The sequence below is a fragment of the Ascaphus truei genome, chromosome 11, assembly GCF_040206685.1.
Source record: "Ascaphus truei isolate aAscTru1 chromosome 11, aAscTru1.hap1, whole genome shotgun sequence".
Classification (NCBI taxonomy): Eukaryota; Metazoa; Chordata; class Amphibia; order Anura; family Ascaphidae; genus Ascaphus; species Ascaphus truei.
In genome coordinates, this window is record NC_134493.1 from 43,641,573 (window position 1) to 43,658,605 (window position 17,033).

General features: G+C 51.1%; 1 protein-coding gene across 2 annotated transcripts in view; it reads right to left on the bottom strand.

Annotated features, from left to right (window-relative positions):
• Nucleotides 1–868: 868 nt before the first annotated feature.
• LOC142463339 (cytochrome P450 3A29-like) overlaps nt 869–17,033 on the bottom strand; it is a 49,595-nt gene continuing 33,430 nt past the window's right edge. Inside the window, exons 7-13 of one of the 2 annotated variants that reach the window (XM_075565963.1) lie at nt 16,294–16,442; nt 16,001–16,128; nt 14,379–14,466; nt 11,409–11,569; nt 10,699–10,925; nt 3,763–3,925; nt 869–1,098 (exon numbers count right to left, since the gene is read on the bottom strand). In XM_075565963.1, the coding sequence (XP_075422078.1) occupies nt 997–1,098; nt 3,763–3,925; nt 10,699–10,925; nt 11,409–11,569; nt 14,379–14,466; nt 16,001–16,128; nt 16,294–16,442 (1,018 nt within the window). In that variant the 3' untranslated portion in view covers nt 869–996. The remainder of the gene's footprint in view (nt 1,099–3,762; nt 3,926–10,698; nt 10,926–11,408; nt 11,570–14,378; nt 14,467–16,000; nt 16,129–16,293; nt 16,443–17,033) is intronic. The other variant, XM_075565964.1, reaches the window with a different exon arrangement.

The following is a 17,033-nucleotide window of genomic DNA, read 5'->3' on the forward strand; positions in this document are numbered from 1 at the left end:
GGCTGCTGCACCTAGCTACAGAGATTAAATATCAATACGTTACAGCAGAACATCAGTAACCCAACCATTCAATATCTGCTGGACTTTGTAGCCTGTACTGGATGAGATCACTAAGCGACCATGTAGCACTGCTGGTTAATGTTCAACTCTATAGGACAGTGGTTTTCAACAGGGGTTCCTCGGCCATCTTGAGGCTCTGGTCCTCTAGACCACCAAGAACCTAACCTTCCCGAAAAGTCCCTCCTCCTTAACTACCTCTGTGTGATGTATTTATCCCCATAGCCACCAGGGTGTGGCTCAGCATGCACTAGTATTGCTAATAACCCTTTAGGTTACATAAGGAACCCCAATCTTCTCTAATAGCGCGACTTAGATCAGATGCATTGTAAGGAACCCCAACCCTCTCTAAAAGCGCATCTGAGATCAGATGCATTGTAAGGAATCCAACCCTCTCTAATAGCGCGACTTAGATCAGATGCATTGTAAGGAACCCCAACCCTCTCTAATAGCGCGCCTGAGATCAGATGCATTGTAAGGAACCCCAACCCCCTCTAATAGCGTCTGAGATCAGATCAGATCGGTTGATCTTCTAGAAAATGCTAACCACTTTGCCACAAACTGCTTTGACAACAATAGCCAAAAGGAGGTTGAACAAATAACTAAAACACTCAGACATTTAATACAAACGGGACTTCTCCTTAAGCCACCTAGTCATGTCTACTGGGAAACAAGTCTTGGCGCCGTCATCAGTGATATTGATTTGACACAATGTACGCAGCTGGAGGGGAAAATATGAGTATAAAGTAACAAACTATAGGGAAACTCAATGTAAAGCAAATATAAAACCAGTTATTCAAAACAAATGAAGTCATCGTCTGTGCACTGACCATGCATTTAATGCCAATGTATTTATTACAACATTTATATAATCACACAATGCTCATTGATCCTTTATGAAAGAAACAGATCCACCTTTCGTCGCCTCCTTGGCCTCTTCTAGATGTATTCCTCGGTCTCCTGGGTGGTTCTAGGGACCAGATTTAATATGATGGGTTTCGTGGGCTGCAAGAATCCTCGTGTGTCAAGTTCCATAGGGATCTGCACAATAATAGCACATATTGGTGTTAGCCAGAGAAACATTCTGTAAATAAGCAATATAAAGCAAGGAAAACTGTTACAGAAGCTGTGTGTCACTAAACACCTCCGCTGATTTGCTTGCACCGGTAAACGTTCTTTGATTTGCATCAGCCGCGCCTTGTGTGGGGTGTGACGTGTGAGTCTTGTGTATATTGGGACAGTTTGCTGTCGGCAGGGCCGGTTCTACCATTAGACCAACTAGGCGGCTGCCTAAGGCAGCAGATTTCTAGCTGCAGGGGGATTTCCAAGCAGGGAGAGAACTGGGCAGTTTCCTCCATCCTGATTCGGTGATGCTGGGTAATGCAGCCAATCAGGAGGTGGTGTCAGGAGCCTGGGGGTGGGGCTAAGCAGAGGAGGAAAAAAAAGCATGGACCAGAGAGAGGGGTGTGTGTGTGTGTCACTGTGTGTTCTTCTCTGTCCTGTGTATGTGTGTGTTTTCTGTGGCTGTCCTGTGTGTGTCAGGGGGAGAGAGAGAATGACAAAGAGCAGGGGGAGGGGGGGGGGAGAGAGAGACAGAGAGAGAGAGAGAGAGAGAGAGAGAGACAGAGACAGAGAGAGAATGGGATGCCAGCCCAACCGAAATACTGCATCTGGAATTCTGCAAAACACCTTCTCCAAGTACACACGAGTACATCAAACAATGCATGCCGGGCTGAGCTGGGCCGCTTTCCTCTACTGCTCACTGTACAGAAGAGAGCACTGACATTCTGGGTTCACCTAAACACCAGCCATCCACAGTCTTACTGCTACAGAGCAATGCAAAATCAGGACCTCCTCACTAAACCCTGCACCATCAAACAACTTGTCCTCTTAGTCCAAGAACAAAACCCCACACAGATCAACAGCCTGCCGAAAAAACAAATCAACTCAAATCGCCAGCGAAATGAAGAAGCAGTATGTGAGACTATGTGGGAAAATGATATCCAGCGCTCAAAGAAGCTGGAGACCTACCACAGCCTACAGAGAGAATACACTCTGGCACCCTACCTACTGAAGGTAAAAGACCCAAAGCAGAGACAGACCTTGGGCCAGTACAGAATGAGCGCCCACAGCCTGGAAATAGAAACAGGAAGACACAGAGATCTGAAAGCCCCGGGAGATGAGACTGTGCCAGCGATGTGAGTTCGGAGAGGTGTGTGTGAGAGAAACATGCAGACACAGACAGAACTGGAAGCCCCGGGAGATGAAACTGTGCCAGTGATGTGCGCTAGGAGAGGTAGAAGATGAAACACACTTCCTGCTGTGTTACAGCACACAATACTCTGAAGTGGGGAGTGCCCACCTGGAAAAACTCACAGCTCTTATCCAGAACTTTAATAATATAGAAGAGAACCAAAAAATAGCGATCCTCCTGGGAGAAGATGAAACCCCAGCAGAACTGGCTGCACACTATATCAGCACCTGTCACAGGCTGAGAGACGCCCACTAACCCCAACATCCCTGTGTGTAACTGGTACCCATGTACCGTGCAATCATTATACCCTACCTTCTATAATTCATATACTGTGTAACCATTATACCCTACGCCCTGTTATTCATGTACTATGTAATCATTGTACCCCACCCCCTATTATTCACGTTTTGGCAATACTGAAATTTTATTTTGTCATGCCAATAAAGCTTATTTGATCTGATTGAGAGAGAAGAGAGAGAATGAATAACAGACGGGGAGAATGAGGGGGGGGGGGGGATGAGGAGGGAGAATAAGGAGAGAGAATGAGAGAGAGAGGGAGAGAGAGGAGAGAGAGGGAGAGAGAAGGGGAGTGTTACAGGGAGATAGGGGGAACAAGAGTGACAGGTAGAGAGAGGGGGAGTGTGTATGAATGTTATACCTAATATTTTTTATTTTTCAGTTCGATAGAAGTGGTGTGTGTGTGTATGGGGGGGGGGGGGGTAGGACGTACGGGGGGGGGCTGTCAGAGGCCACACTATTGGGGTCACTATGGGGCTTTATGAGACAGATTCCCCTGCACATATGGAAGTCTGATTGAAGAGAAGCACATCTCATTGGGTTGGTTATAATTTTACAACTGCCATATTCAGGCTGGAAAAGACACTTGCTCCTAAGCTTACATTTCTAAGACTGTATATGAGATGTGTGTGTTTATGTCTGAGCTTGAAATGCTGCCGCCGAGTTTACTTGTCACGTGTCTAGAGCAGTCTTCTGAAACTTTTTTTTGGTTAAGGAACCCATAAATGATATGGTGAAATTCTGCGGAACCCCAACCCTCTCTAATAGCGCATCTGAGATCAGATGCATTGTAAGGAACCCCAACTCCCTCTAATAGCGCATCTGAGATCAGAAGCATTGTAAGGAACCCCAACCCTCTCTAATAGCGCGTCTGAGAACAGATGCATTGTAAGGAACCCCAACCATCTCTAATAGCGCGTCTGAGATCAGATGCATTGTAAGGAACCCCAACCCTCTCTAATAGCGCGTCTGGAATCAGATACATTGCAAGGAACCCCAACCTTCTCCAATAGCGCGTCTGAGATCAGATGCATTGAAAATTGTACCAAATACAGAAGAATTTACAAACAGCCTGAAAATTGCAAAGCGCCCTTAAGGAATGCTCGGGGAACCCAGGAACCGTGGTTGCAAAGCACGGATGTTTGATGTCTCACCGGAGTCTCTTTGCAAGGTCGCAAATGAAAGTTCTGCAGCAGGACCGTGATTGCCACTTTCATGTTGATCAAAGCAAATCTCATCCCGATGCAGTTCCTGGGACCAGCCCCAAAAGGCAGGAAGGTGTAGGGGTCATGGGCGTTCCGGTTTTCTTTACTGAACCTGCAATATCAGGAGGGGAATGGAGTTAGCACAGCTGGGTTTGCGTTGAGCTTTGCATCGTTTAACATTGAAACGAATTCCTACATCTACTATATATTTCTGAAAGCACTGTATGTCTGCGTCCCTAGCGGCAATCTCATTGGTCCCTTGGCCTGCCCGCCCCCGCACCTCTAATTGGCCTGAGGCAGAGTGACGGTCAAAAACACACACACACACACACACACACACACACACACACACACACACACACACACACACACACACACACACACACACACACACACACACACACACACACACACACCCTCACACCCTCACACCCTCACACCCTCACACCCTCACACACCCCACCCCCCTCACACACACCCCCCCTCACACACACACACACACACACACACACCCCCCCCTCACACACACACACACCCTCACTCTCCCCCGTCAGTTGGACCGCAGCTCACCTTCCACACACACCCCCCCCCCTCCTCTCCCGGTGCCCCTCACTCTCTCCCCCCACCTCACCCAAATCCCCACGCTCCGCAACATCCCCAGCCGCACCATCACCCTCACTGTGCGCCGCGGCCCTCCTGCTCAGCAGCAAACTCCAGGCTCCTCCCCCCTCGCGGCGCGGCCCGGGCCTCCTGCTCTCCCCCTCACGTGCGCCGCTACCGGAGAGGGGAAGCGCGGGCCGGGCCTCCTGCTCTCCCCCTCACGTGCGCCGCTACCGTAGAGGGGATCCTGCTCTCCCCCTCACGTGCGCCGCTACCGGAGAGGGGAAGCGCGGCGCGGGACTCCCCCTCACGTGCGCCGCTACCGGAGAGGGGAAGCGCGGCGCGGGACTCCCCCTCACGTGCGCCGCTACCGGAGAGGGGAAGCGCGGGCCGGGCCTCCTGCTCTCCCCCTCACGTGCGCCGCTACCGGAGAGGGGAAGCGCGGGCCGGGCCTCCTGCTCTCCCCCTCACGTGCGCCGCTACCGTAGAGGGGATCCTGCTCTCCCCCTCACGTGCGCCGCTACCGGAGAGGGGAAGCGCGGCGCGGGACTCCCCCTCACGTGCGCCGCTACCGGAGAGGGGAAGCGCGGCGCGGGACTCCCCCTCACGTGCGCCGCTACCGGAGAGGGGAAGCGCGGCGCGGGACTCCCCATCACGTGCGCCGGCTCCCGGACGGAGGGGAAGCGCGGCGCGGGACTCCCCCTCACGTGCGCCGCTACCGGAGAGGGGAAGCGCGGCGCGAGACTCCCCATCACGTGCGCCGGCTCCCGGACGGAGGGGAAGCGCGGCGCGGGACTCCTGCCACTCTTGCCCCCCCCCCAGCTTCCTGAACTCACCTCCTGCCCCAGCCAGATGCCATGGGGTCAAGGTAAGTCACCCACCGTCTCCCACCCACGCACTGTCACCCAGTCACCCACCCAGTCACCCACACACCCACCCAGTCACTTTCACCCGGTCACCCACCCACTCAGTCACCCACCCACCCACTCAGTCATCCACCCACCCACCCAGTCACCCACCCAGTCAAGTCACCCACCCAGTCACTTTCACCCAGTCACCCACCCACTCACTCAGTCACCCACCCACCCACTCAGGCACCCACCCACTCAGTAACCCACCCACTCACTTAGTCACCCAAAAACTCACTTAGTCACCCACCCACCCACTCAGTCAAGTCACCCACCCAGTCACGTGTCACCCACCCAGTCACCCATGGTCACCCACCCAGTCACCCACCCACCCAGTCAAAGTCACCCACCCACCCAGTAACCCACCCACCCACCCAGTCAACTCAGTCAAGTCAACTCAGTCACCCACCCACCCACCCAGTCAACTCAGTCACCCACCCACTCAGTCAACTCAGTCAACCACCCACTCACCCACCCACTCAGTCACCCACCCAGTCACTCAGTCACCCATTCAGTCAGTCACCCAGTCACCCACCCATTCAGTCAGTCAGTCACCCACTCACCCACCCAGTCACCCACTTACCCACCCACCCAGTCAGTCACCCACCCAGTCAGTCACCCACTCACCCACCCTGTGAGTCACCCACTCACCCACCCTGTGAGTCACCCACTCACCCACCCAGTCAGTCACCCACTCACCCACCCAGTCAGTCACCCACCCAGTCAGTCACCCACTCACCCAGTCAGTCACCCACTCACCCACCCAATCAGTCACCCACTCACCCACCCAGTCAGTCACCCACTCACCCACCCAGTCAGTCACCCACTCACCCACCCAGTCAGTCACCCACTCACCCACCCAGTGAGTCACCCACTCACCCACCCTGTGAGTCCCCCACTCACCCACCCAGTCAGTCACCCACTCACCCACCCAGTCAGTCACCTACCCAGTCAGTCACCCACTCACCCACCCAGTCAGTCACCCACTCACCCAGTCAGTCACCCACTCACCCACCCAATCAGTCACCCACTCACCCACCCAGTCAGGCACCCACTCACCCACCCAGTCAGTCTCCCACTCACCCACCCAGTCAGTCACCCACTCACCCACCCAGTCAGTCACCCACTCACCCACCCAGTCAGTCACCCACTCACCCACCCAGTCAGTCACCCACTCACCCACCCAGTCAGTCACCCACTCACCCACCCAGTCAGTCACCCACTCACCCACCCAGTCAGTCACCCACTCACCCACCCAGTCAGTCACCCACTCACCCACCCAGTCAGTCTCCCACTCACCCACCCAGTCAGTCTCCCACTCACCCACCCAGTCAGTCTCCCACTCACCCACCCAGTCAGTCTCCCACTCACCCACCCAGTCAGTCTCCCACTCACCCACCCAGTCAGTCTCCCACTCACCCACCCAGTCAGTCTCCCACTCACCCACCCAGTCAGTCTCCCACTCACCCACCCAGTCAGTCTCCCACTCACCCACCCAGTCAGTCTCCCACTCACCCACCCAGTCAGTCTCCCACTCACCCACCCAGTCAGTCTCCCACTCACCCACCCAGTCAGTCTCCCACTCACCCACCCAGTCAGTCTCCCACTCACCCACCCAGTCAGTACCCACTCACCCACCCAGTCAGTCTCCCACTCACCCACCCAGTCAGTCTCCCACTCACCCACCCAGTCAGTCTCCCACTCACCCACCCAGTCAGTCTCCCACTCACCCACCCAGTCAGTCTCCCACTCACCCACCCAGTCAGTCTCCCACTCACCCACCCAGTCAGTCTCCCACTCACCCACCCAGTCAGTCTCCCACCCAGTCAGTCTCCCACCCAGTCAGTCTCCCACCCACTCAGTCTCCCACCCACTCAGTCTCCCACCCACTCAGTCTCCCACCCACTCAGTCTCCCACCCACTCAGTCTCCCACCCACTCAGTCTCCCACCCACTCAGTCTCCCACCCACTCAGTCTCCCACCCACTCAGTCTCCCACCCACTCAGTCTCCCACTCAGTCTCCCACTCAGTCTCCCACTCAGTCTCCCACTCAGTCTCCCACTCAGTCTCCCACTCAGTCTCCCACTCAGTCTCCCACTCAGTCTCCCACTCGCCCACCCATTCAGTTTCCCACTCACCCACCCATTCAGTTTCCCACTCACCCACCCATTCAGTTTCCCACTCACCCACCCATTCAGTTTCCCACTCACCCACCCATTCAGTTTCCCACTCATCCACCCATTCAGTTTCCCACTCATCCACCCATTCAGTCTCCCACTCACCCACCCATTCAGTCTCCCACTCACCCACCCATTCAGTCTCCCACTCACCCACCCATTCAGTCTCCCACTCACCCACCCATTCAGTCTCCCACTCACCCACCCATTCAGTCTCACACTCACCCACCCATTCAGTCTCACACTCACCCACCCATTCAGTCTCACACTCACCCACCCATTCAGTCTCACACTCACCCACCCATTCAGTCTCACACTCACCCACCCAGTCTCACCCAAAACCACCCACCCAGTCACCGACCCAACCCACCCACTCACCGACCCCACCCACCCACTCACCGACCCACCCAGTCACCGACCCCAGTCACTGACCCACCCAGTCACCGACCCTGAAAAAGTCACCCAGTCACCGACCCACCCACCGACCCAAAGTCACCCACCCACCCAAAGTCACCCACCCACCCACCAACCCAGAGTCACCCACCGACCCAAAGTCACCCACCCACCGACCCAAAGTCACCCACCCACCGACCCAAAGTCATCCACCCCCCGACCCAACTCACCCACCCACCGACCCAACTCACCCACCCAACCACCGACCCAAAGTCACCCACCGACCCAAAGTCACCCACCCACCGACCCAAAGTCAAACCGACCCAAAGTCACCCACCCACCCACCGACCCAAAGTCACCCACCCACCAACCCAAAGTCACCCACCCACCCACCGACCCAAAGTCACCCACCTACCCTCCGACCCAAAGTCACCCACCCACCGACCCAAAGTCACCCACCCACCGACCCAAAGTCACACACCCACCGACCCAAAGTCACACACCCACCGACCCAAAGTCACCCACCCACCGACCCAAAGTCACCCACCCAACGACCCAAAGTCAAACCGACCCAAAGTCACCCACCCAGTCACCGACCCAAAGTCACCCACTCAGTCACCAACCCACCCACCCACTCAGTCAAGTGTCACCCACCCACACAGTCACCCACACACTCAGTCAACTCAGTCACCCACCTAGCTGTCAAGGGGGGGGGGAGCCTAACCCTGTCGTACGCCCCCCCCAAAATTACATCCCGGGCAACGCCGGGTCTCTCAGCTAGTGTGAAATAAATTAGTAATAACTGTTCACAGTAAAAACAAAGTAAAGCAGCAATAATTTCTACCTGCTGGGAAAAACATTACGTGCCCCGCCCCCTCCCCCCACTAAATGTGAAGTTTGTCCTGAGTTAGGCTGCGGGCATGATCAGCGCCTGAGCCGCGCTCACGCTCGGCAGTGAGCCCCTGCAGCCGCAATTAGAGCGGCTTTAGCAGGGGCTCGTGCACGCTTCCGCAAGCGTGCGGAAGCGTAGCCGACATTAATTTTTTAGTTTGAGCGCTCATGGGAGCGCAGGGCCGGACACGTGAGCGGTTCGCCCAATGAGGGTAAACCAGCTCCGTGACGTCACTGGCCCGCCCCCCGACATACCCCCGGACAGCGCGTGAACTAAGGCCAGAGAAAGCACCCGCTTTTCCTCAGCCTCAGCGCGCCTCCACACGGCTGCAGTCACCATGGACTCAGCCTTATGCAGATCATTTTAAATCCTGTAATTGTGTTGACAAAAGAAAATATAAAAAACAAGTAAAATCACAGCAAGGGGAAAAAGAGAAAAACATGAACTAATGTACAGCAGCTTACTATAGCGGAGTATGTTACAGGCCCCAAAAACAGATTGTAAGCTCACCTGGGCAGGGACGTCTCTATTACAATCCTGTGTGCTGCGTATTGCGCGCTATGCTGTCATTGTGACGCGCTTTGAGTCCCATTGGGAGAAAAGCGCTATATTAAATAAAAGTTATTATTACTTCAGTTTCAGCTTTAGCGTTTGCTACTTTGAAGTATGAATAGGTTAACAAATCTGTTACAATATAACGCAGAATATGCTGGTGGCAGCGTGAGGCCGCGTCCATGGTTTGTGCGCTCGAGCAGCATCACGCACGCCTGCTGTAGGAGAGATTTTTGTCCTGAAGGTAGACGCGATGGGGGGGGGGGGGGGGGGGGGGCGTGGCCATGACCTCACGGAGCTGGTTCGCCGCTCACGTGACCTGCCCATCACGCTACAAAGACAAATAGTCAAAATAATTTGGTCTCCTCTAGCTTTGCTCTTCCCGACGCTCACAGGCACGCTGGCGCACACACTATAGACGTTCCCAAACACAACGTCATGATATCACGTTGCCATAGCAATGTGAGGTCACATGACCTCGCGGCGTCATTTGATGCCACGTTGCCATGGCGACGCGTGTGAGAAGCCGCCGGAGACAAGGTAAGTTAGGTTTACAGAGGCCCTGCAGCACCCCCGGCACTTAATTTAAGTGCCTTCGGGAAGCGCGCGCGGGGCCTCTGTAAACCCCGCGCCCCCTTGCACTCAGTCTCGCACCCCCCAGTTTGCGCACCGCTGGCTTAACATACTGGCCGTCTTTCAGTTTCAATCAATGGAACACAGCAGCTACAATATATCCTTTCATTACTAAGGTAACATGATCTATTCTTACAGTTTGCAGTTTAAACTGCTGGGAACATTGGAAACAAATGATCACAAACAGGAAAGTGTTGCAAATATCTTGCACTGCTTGGCAGGTGGGATAAAACCTACTATAGAAATCAAAGGATGCTTTAAAAATCGCAATAAAAATTGCATTACAATTTAAAAAAAATAATAAATAAAGTCACTTATCTATACCAGCCGGTGCGCAAACTCCCTGATCCTGCCCCCCTTACCTCCTGCCTCCTCAGTCGCCCCCCCCCCCTCGCCCCAAATGATGCTGCGGGTCATGTCACGTCACGTGCGGCGTCATTTGACGTTACGTCTCCATGGTAACGGGTGTCATTTGACGCCGCGTTGCCATGGAGACGTGTGGAAAAGAAGCCGGTAAGTAAATTTACAGAGGCCTCGCGCTCTTAGCGCAGGGCCTCTGTAACCGCCGCGCAACCCGCGCCCTCCCAGTAAAGTCTGGCGCCCCCCAATTTGCGCACTGATGATCTATACTACAGAACTGATTAAAAAAAAAAAACACATAGAAGATTTCACATGTTTTGCTGCTTGTAACTCAATTTACCAAAATAAAATTTTTCCCTTTCCCCAGCACCTTTCAGGTTGAAATTCGTCCGGTTCCGGCCACAACTCGGGGTTCCGATGCAAAACAAAAGCTGGGATCATGGTTACGACTCCTGCCGGGATGGTCAGTCCGTTTATATCTGTGGTTTTTTTACAAATTCTCTCAATTCTTCCAGCTGCTGGAAAGAGTCTCAAACTCTCGTTAATGACCATGTCACAATATTCCATCTGCATCAGAGCATCGTAGGTTGGAGGAGCCTGCGGAGAAATAATCGCAGAATCCTTATTAGGCTCCGACCTGCTAATGAAGCCAGTTCTCTTCAAGTGGCATAAGGGCTTCGACAAAATCATAGAAAGATTGATATTGTCTAGCTAAAAATAAGCAGGGGAGGGCGAGAGAAGGAAACACAGCTATGTAATGCAGGCAAGAGGTTACAGACGGTTTGGAGCAAGGGCGGCCAACTCCAGTCCTCAAGGGCCACCAAACGGTCAGTTGTTAAAGATATTCCTGCTTCATCCCAGGTGGTGGCCCAATCAGTGGCTCAGTTGTAGACTGAGCCACCTGTGCTGAAGCAGGGATATCCCCAATACCTGGCCTGTTGGTGGCTTTTGAAGACTGGAGGTGGCCACCACTGGTTTACAGCCAATGGGTGTTTTTAACCAAGCAAATGGTAATGACGCCATACACCGTCTTCGAGATGCCATATTCCCATATCCTGCTGACCACTGCTGCTCTCTGACCTTGTTGGGGAGAAATTTATCTATCTCATTCTGCAGTTTGCACTGGACATCGGGGTGTGTTGCCAGGTTATATGACAAGAACATGAGTGCGGTGCTTGTCGTCTCGTATCCGGCCAGCATAAAGACGAGCGCCTGAGCCATAATCTCTGTGTCCGTGAGTTCTGCAGGAGAATGAAGACGGGGAGAGAGTCTGGGAACCATATCCGCCCAGAATTCCCGTGGGCAACTAGGCACTTATTCCATTCATATCTTAAACAAATATCAACTTATATACAATAGCCTTGTTTAGAATAGATTCACCTCTGTTAGCTCTATAGATCTACCATGTTGGCCCTAACACTTCTGGAGACACTGATTAGCAAATTACTTTAATTCTATATGAAACAGGACATTATCAAACTAAATTGTCTCTATAGATCCATCAGACCAGCGGTGCGCAAACTGGGGGACGAGACTGCCGGCAGGGGGGGGGGGATGGCGCTGGGTTTACAGTGGCCCCGCGCGCTTCCCGAAGGCACTTAAATTAAGTGCCGGGGGAGCTGCAGGGCCTCTAAACCTAACTTACCTTGGCTCCGGCGGCTTCCTTCCTGCGTCGCCATGGCAACGTGACGTCATGACGCCGGAGCGCAGGTAAGTGGAGGTTAGTGGGGGCGCGGGAGTGAGGAGACTGCCGGTAGGGGGGCGCAGGGAAAAAAGTTTGTGCCCCCCTGCATCAGACCATATGTTTTGTGTTAATTGTTCTGCTGCCCATTTTGCAAATTCCTGACAGATACACAAAGCTTTGTTAAATCAATAACGTTGGGTTACCTAAAATAGTAATGGTTATTTCCCCCCCCCCCCCCCCCCCCCCCCCCCCCCCCCCGAGTTTAACACATATCCACAAAGGTAATTATATGCAAAACAACAGCCATTGTTTAACTCATTAAGAGAAAAGGGGATAGAGGGGATAGAGGGGATATGGTGGAGAGATGGGGGGGGGGGGGGGAGAGATAGAGATAGGGGGGATAGAGAGAGGGGGAGAGAGATAGAGATAGGGGGGATAGAGAGAGGGGGAGAGAGATAGAGAGAGGGGGAGAGAGATAGAGAGGGGGGGTATAGAGAGGGGAGAGAGATAGAGAGAGATAGAGAGATAGAGAGAGGGGGAGAGAGATAGAGAGGGGGGATAGAGATAGAGAGAGGGGATAGAGAGAGGGGGAGAGATAGAGAGGGGGGATAGAGAGAGGGGGGATAGAGAGAGGGGGAGAGATAGAGAGGGGGGATAGAGATAGAGAGGGGGAGAGATAGAGAGAGGGGGAGAGATAGAGAGAGGGGGAGAGATAGAGAGGGGGGATAGAGAGAGGGGGAGAGATAGAGAGGGGGGATAGAGATAGAGAGGGGGGATAGAGAGAGGGGGAGAGATAGAGAGGGGGGATAGAGATAGGGGGGGATAGAAAGAGAGGGAGAGAAGAGAAAAAAGAGAAGTGAGAGAAGAGAAAAAAAGAGAAGAGAGAGAACTGGGTTCAAGTTATTCCCTTCAGTACAGGGGTAGCCACCCCCAGTCCTCAAAGGCCACCAGCAGGTCTTCAGGACTGTCCTGCTGCAGCCCAGATGGCTCAGCCACATGTGCTGAAACAGAGATATCCGGAAACCCCGACTTGTTGGTGGCCCCCCCCTGCTATAGTTACTATTAACCTGCTCACTTATGTAACCATGTATTTGTAACCATGTATTATTTGTCATCTTAACTCTGTGCCGAGGACATATACGTGAAAACGAGAGGTCAATGTATTACTTCCTGGTAACACATTTTATTAATAAATGATAATAGTAATTAAAAAAAAAATTAACCTTGCATTAATTCAGGTTAGTGTTAGGCTAAACAGCCTAACAAAGCTTAGTGTATCAGGTCCCGTCGTTTTCACAGACTGTGTACCAAGAGAAACATGCGCAAACCTAGTATCACCAAAAGGGTAGAACACGCTGTGATTAATTGGTCAAATTTGACGTGAAATCAAGTGAAAAAAATTTTGTGGAAATTTTTTTTTAAATAAAAATTACCCTACAGGAGGGTGCATCCGATTCGGGAGATGTTTCCCGGCATCTCACAGGGTAGATAGCAGCAGGACGTCACAGCGCAAGGACTCTCCGTGGTTCATGAAAAAGACAAGATGGACATAATGCAAAAAAAAAAAGAGAGACTGTCAGAAGAAGCCGCGAGGTATTTTTGGCCGCATCTCAGCTGCTGGACGCGTCACCTGTGCGGAACCCGGAAGCGCCACAGAGCTACAGAGAATAAAAGCTTGTCAATGCTCAAGCGACTGATCGGGACACCACTACTGCAGGACCCAGAGCGGTCCCATTGCTGTTTAAACATTGGGAGCATGTGAGTTGTTTGAGCTCACTGCTCATTTGTATTATATTCATACAATTGGTCGACACAGTACCATGTCCATCGTTTCGCTCTTTTATGCCATTGGGAGGTCCAGTCACACTTCATCCCACTGAGATCCTCGTTGCATTTATCTGTACACCCTTGGTTTAACCCACCAACACGTGAGTGGGCATTTAAACGTTCTTCAACATCTTCATCTTTGTTAAGGAGCGGCTCAGTGAGTAACGACACTGACTGGCAGTGAGTTTGAAGCAGGGGAGCCTGGTTCAATTCCCAGTATCGGCTCCTTGTGACCTTGGGTAAGTCACTTTATCTCCCTGTGCCTCAGGCACCAAAAATATAGATTGTAAGCTCCACAGGGCAGGGACCAGTGCCTGCAAAATGTCTCTGTAAAGCGATACGTAAAACTAGCAGCGCTATACAAGAACATGCTATTATTATTTTTATTATTATTATTATTATTATTATTAGCACATTTGCACTATGTCCATCTTGTCTTTTTCATGAACCACGGAGAGTCCTTGTGCTGTGACGTCCTGTTGCTATTCTCTCTCAGACTGACAGAGGCAGCAACCAATCCGTTCTCTGAATTTTATTACCTTTATAACCATGATTTCCCCCTTCAGACAGCGGATCATTGTCTGCAGTCTGAGAATCAACCATGAGCTGCAAGAAATCCACTCGCTCCTGGAGGAAAGGAGAAGGTTGGAGAGACCAATGAAATTCAAATGTAGTGACATTGAAAGACCAGTGAATGAGAAGTCACAAGGGGTAGCAATGTCCATGTGTCTAATTATCGGACATTAAACCTGTATAACGCTTTGTAACCTTATGTTGTAAATATCCCTTCCCTGACACTGCGCAGCCCAGAGCTACTGGGAGTAGGAGCAGCGCAGCGAGTAAAGGCAATGACTGATAACGACAACACGGAGTGTGAATCAGCTCCTTATGACCTTGGGCAAGTCACTTTATCTCCCTGTGCCTCAGACACCAAAAACATAGATTGTAAGCTCGTCCGGGAAGGGATGGTCTGTAACAATTTTATGTGCTGGGTACTGCGCGCTATACTGTAATTGTGAAGCGATTTGAGTCCCATTGGGAGAAAGGCGCTATATGAAATAATAACTTTATCTATTACTGTACACTGATGTACTGAGAGCCTACAAACTCACCTACACAGCACATGCACTTTGTCATACACCAGAAACATTCATGGTGGAAAATGAAGCATTTTTCAAAATTGCGCTTCCATCCTTGTAACAGGGACTTATCCCTGTTAACAAACTTGCCTCTAATCCAGCAGTGTGCTGGTTAATTGCACTCATATGTAGAAGCATGGTAGGTGCTGGAGGGGGGTACTTATCTGCCGGTGCGCTCTATCCAGGGAGGTCCAGACATCCCAGAGGTACTCGAACAAAGGAATGGAAGCAGGCACACGGTCTTTCTAAAGGTGCAGTTTAGAAAGACCGTGTGCCTGCTTCCATTCCTTTGTTCTGGTTAATTGCACACCAGCAATTAACCAACTTCAACCTGGCTGATTAGAGCTCTCTCAGAAATAGCCTGTTCTGAGAAAGGAAAGGAGGATTCCTGAGCTCACAATTGGAGCTGACCTAGGAAAGACAGACCAGAGGATTTCCTTAGTGGACACTTGACTGACCAGAGGAACAGATGTCTTGAGCTGCAGAAGGACTGTATGCTGATAGCAAGACAAGGGGACCAGACCCTCTATACCTGGACAGACATTTCCATAGCACACAAGGGTGCTGACCCAGGAGAGCAGAGAGGCTTCCCCTACAGCTACAAGAGACAGATAAGACTTTCCTTTGGAACTGTTATATATGTGTATAAATAAATATATATTTGGGGTTGGTAATTAGCTTAGCTAACCACCCAGTTAGAGGGCTGGACTACATGTGTAGATATTCTCCAAAGTGGAGTAGGTTTTCTTTGCCTTCATTTAAATATTTTGCTGTGTTAAAGGGACAGGCGCAATAAAGTCTAATTTTAGTTTCACTTTAAACGGTCTCCATTGCGTACCTCTGCACACGTCATTTACAATCCTCATATCAGATTTTATTTTCGGAGTTTTTTCGCAGCAACATAAACCGAGAGGTGATCAGACAGATACCCATGAGATTGGAAATCCGGCTGAACATGTAATCACTATTATTTACCATTGCATATGTAGTCCTATATATTATTACAGCCAGTGAGCACTCACCGTGTGGCAGCCTTTTTTCCTGTCTTCCTTGATTCGTTTGACCGCGTCCTCAAAAAAATTCATGATTTTGGCAGGAACAAAGCAAACATTGAACTTCTCCAGAATGGGAACAAGGAAAGGAAACAGCACTGGAAGAAGAATAGTATTTAATATTCAGCCACAAACCAAATGTCAAAGCCATGAGGTTACAGTAACCAGAAAAAAAAGTATAACCTGTGGTCCAGACTGGTTGTCCTCTGCTTTGGTGCTATCGGCTATGTTTGTAAGCCGGTGAAAAAGTGTCAGAAACTCACCTGTCAATATGACCAGTGGTCTTATGAAGGTGAAGCTGAAAAGTTTCCTGCTGTTGATGATGAAGGGATCATCGGGGTTGTTTATGGAATCAACATTCACACTGAACGAGGTACTCAGGATGACATCTATGGTGTATGCCCCAAAGAGCCTGGACAAAAGAAAACGTTCTCTTTGGCCATGGACAACAAGCACATGTAAGTTTATAACTGTAAAAAACACAGTGAGAAAATCTCTTTGCGTGTTTGTTTGTTTCTCAGGGTTCATTATTATTGCACACTCCCCTCCCATATAAATGACAAGCAAGTACTGATGGAACTTTGTCAATTTGTACGGCTGATCTTTTTTCTTTTGTTGGATCAGTTTTTATTTATCTCCTGTAGTTTTCTTGTGATACTTTGATATGTTGAATCCCCCAAAAATGCTGTGTTGGAAGTAACTACTTTAGATTTTTTTTTTTTTTTAAGTTTAGCAACTCGACCAAGGATGAAACTACCAATTATTATAATCAGGGATAGGATGTATGCGCTCAAAAGTTCTAGACATGCAACAAAATTAATTCTGTTGGTGCTAAACTTGAAGCAGATCAATGCCAGCAGCTTCCAGTATAATCAATGAGGGATAAACACACCTGTTAGAAGTAGCAGTCAAGGGGTGTCCCACACAGAGAGAAGTTTGAGGGTAAGGCGCGGCTCAGTGAGTAAAGGCTGACGGTAAACAATAACACTGAGTTTGAATCAGG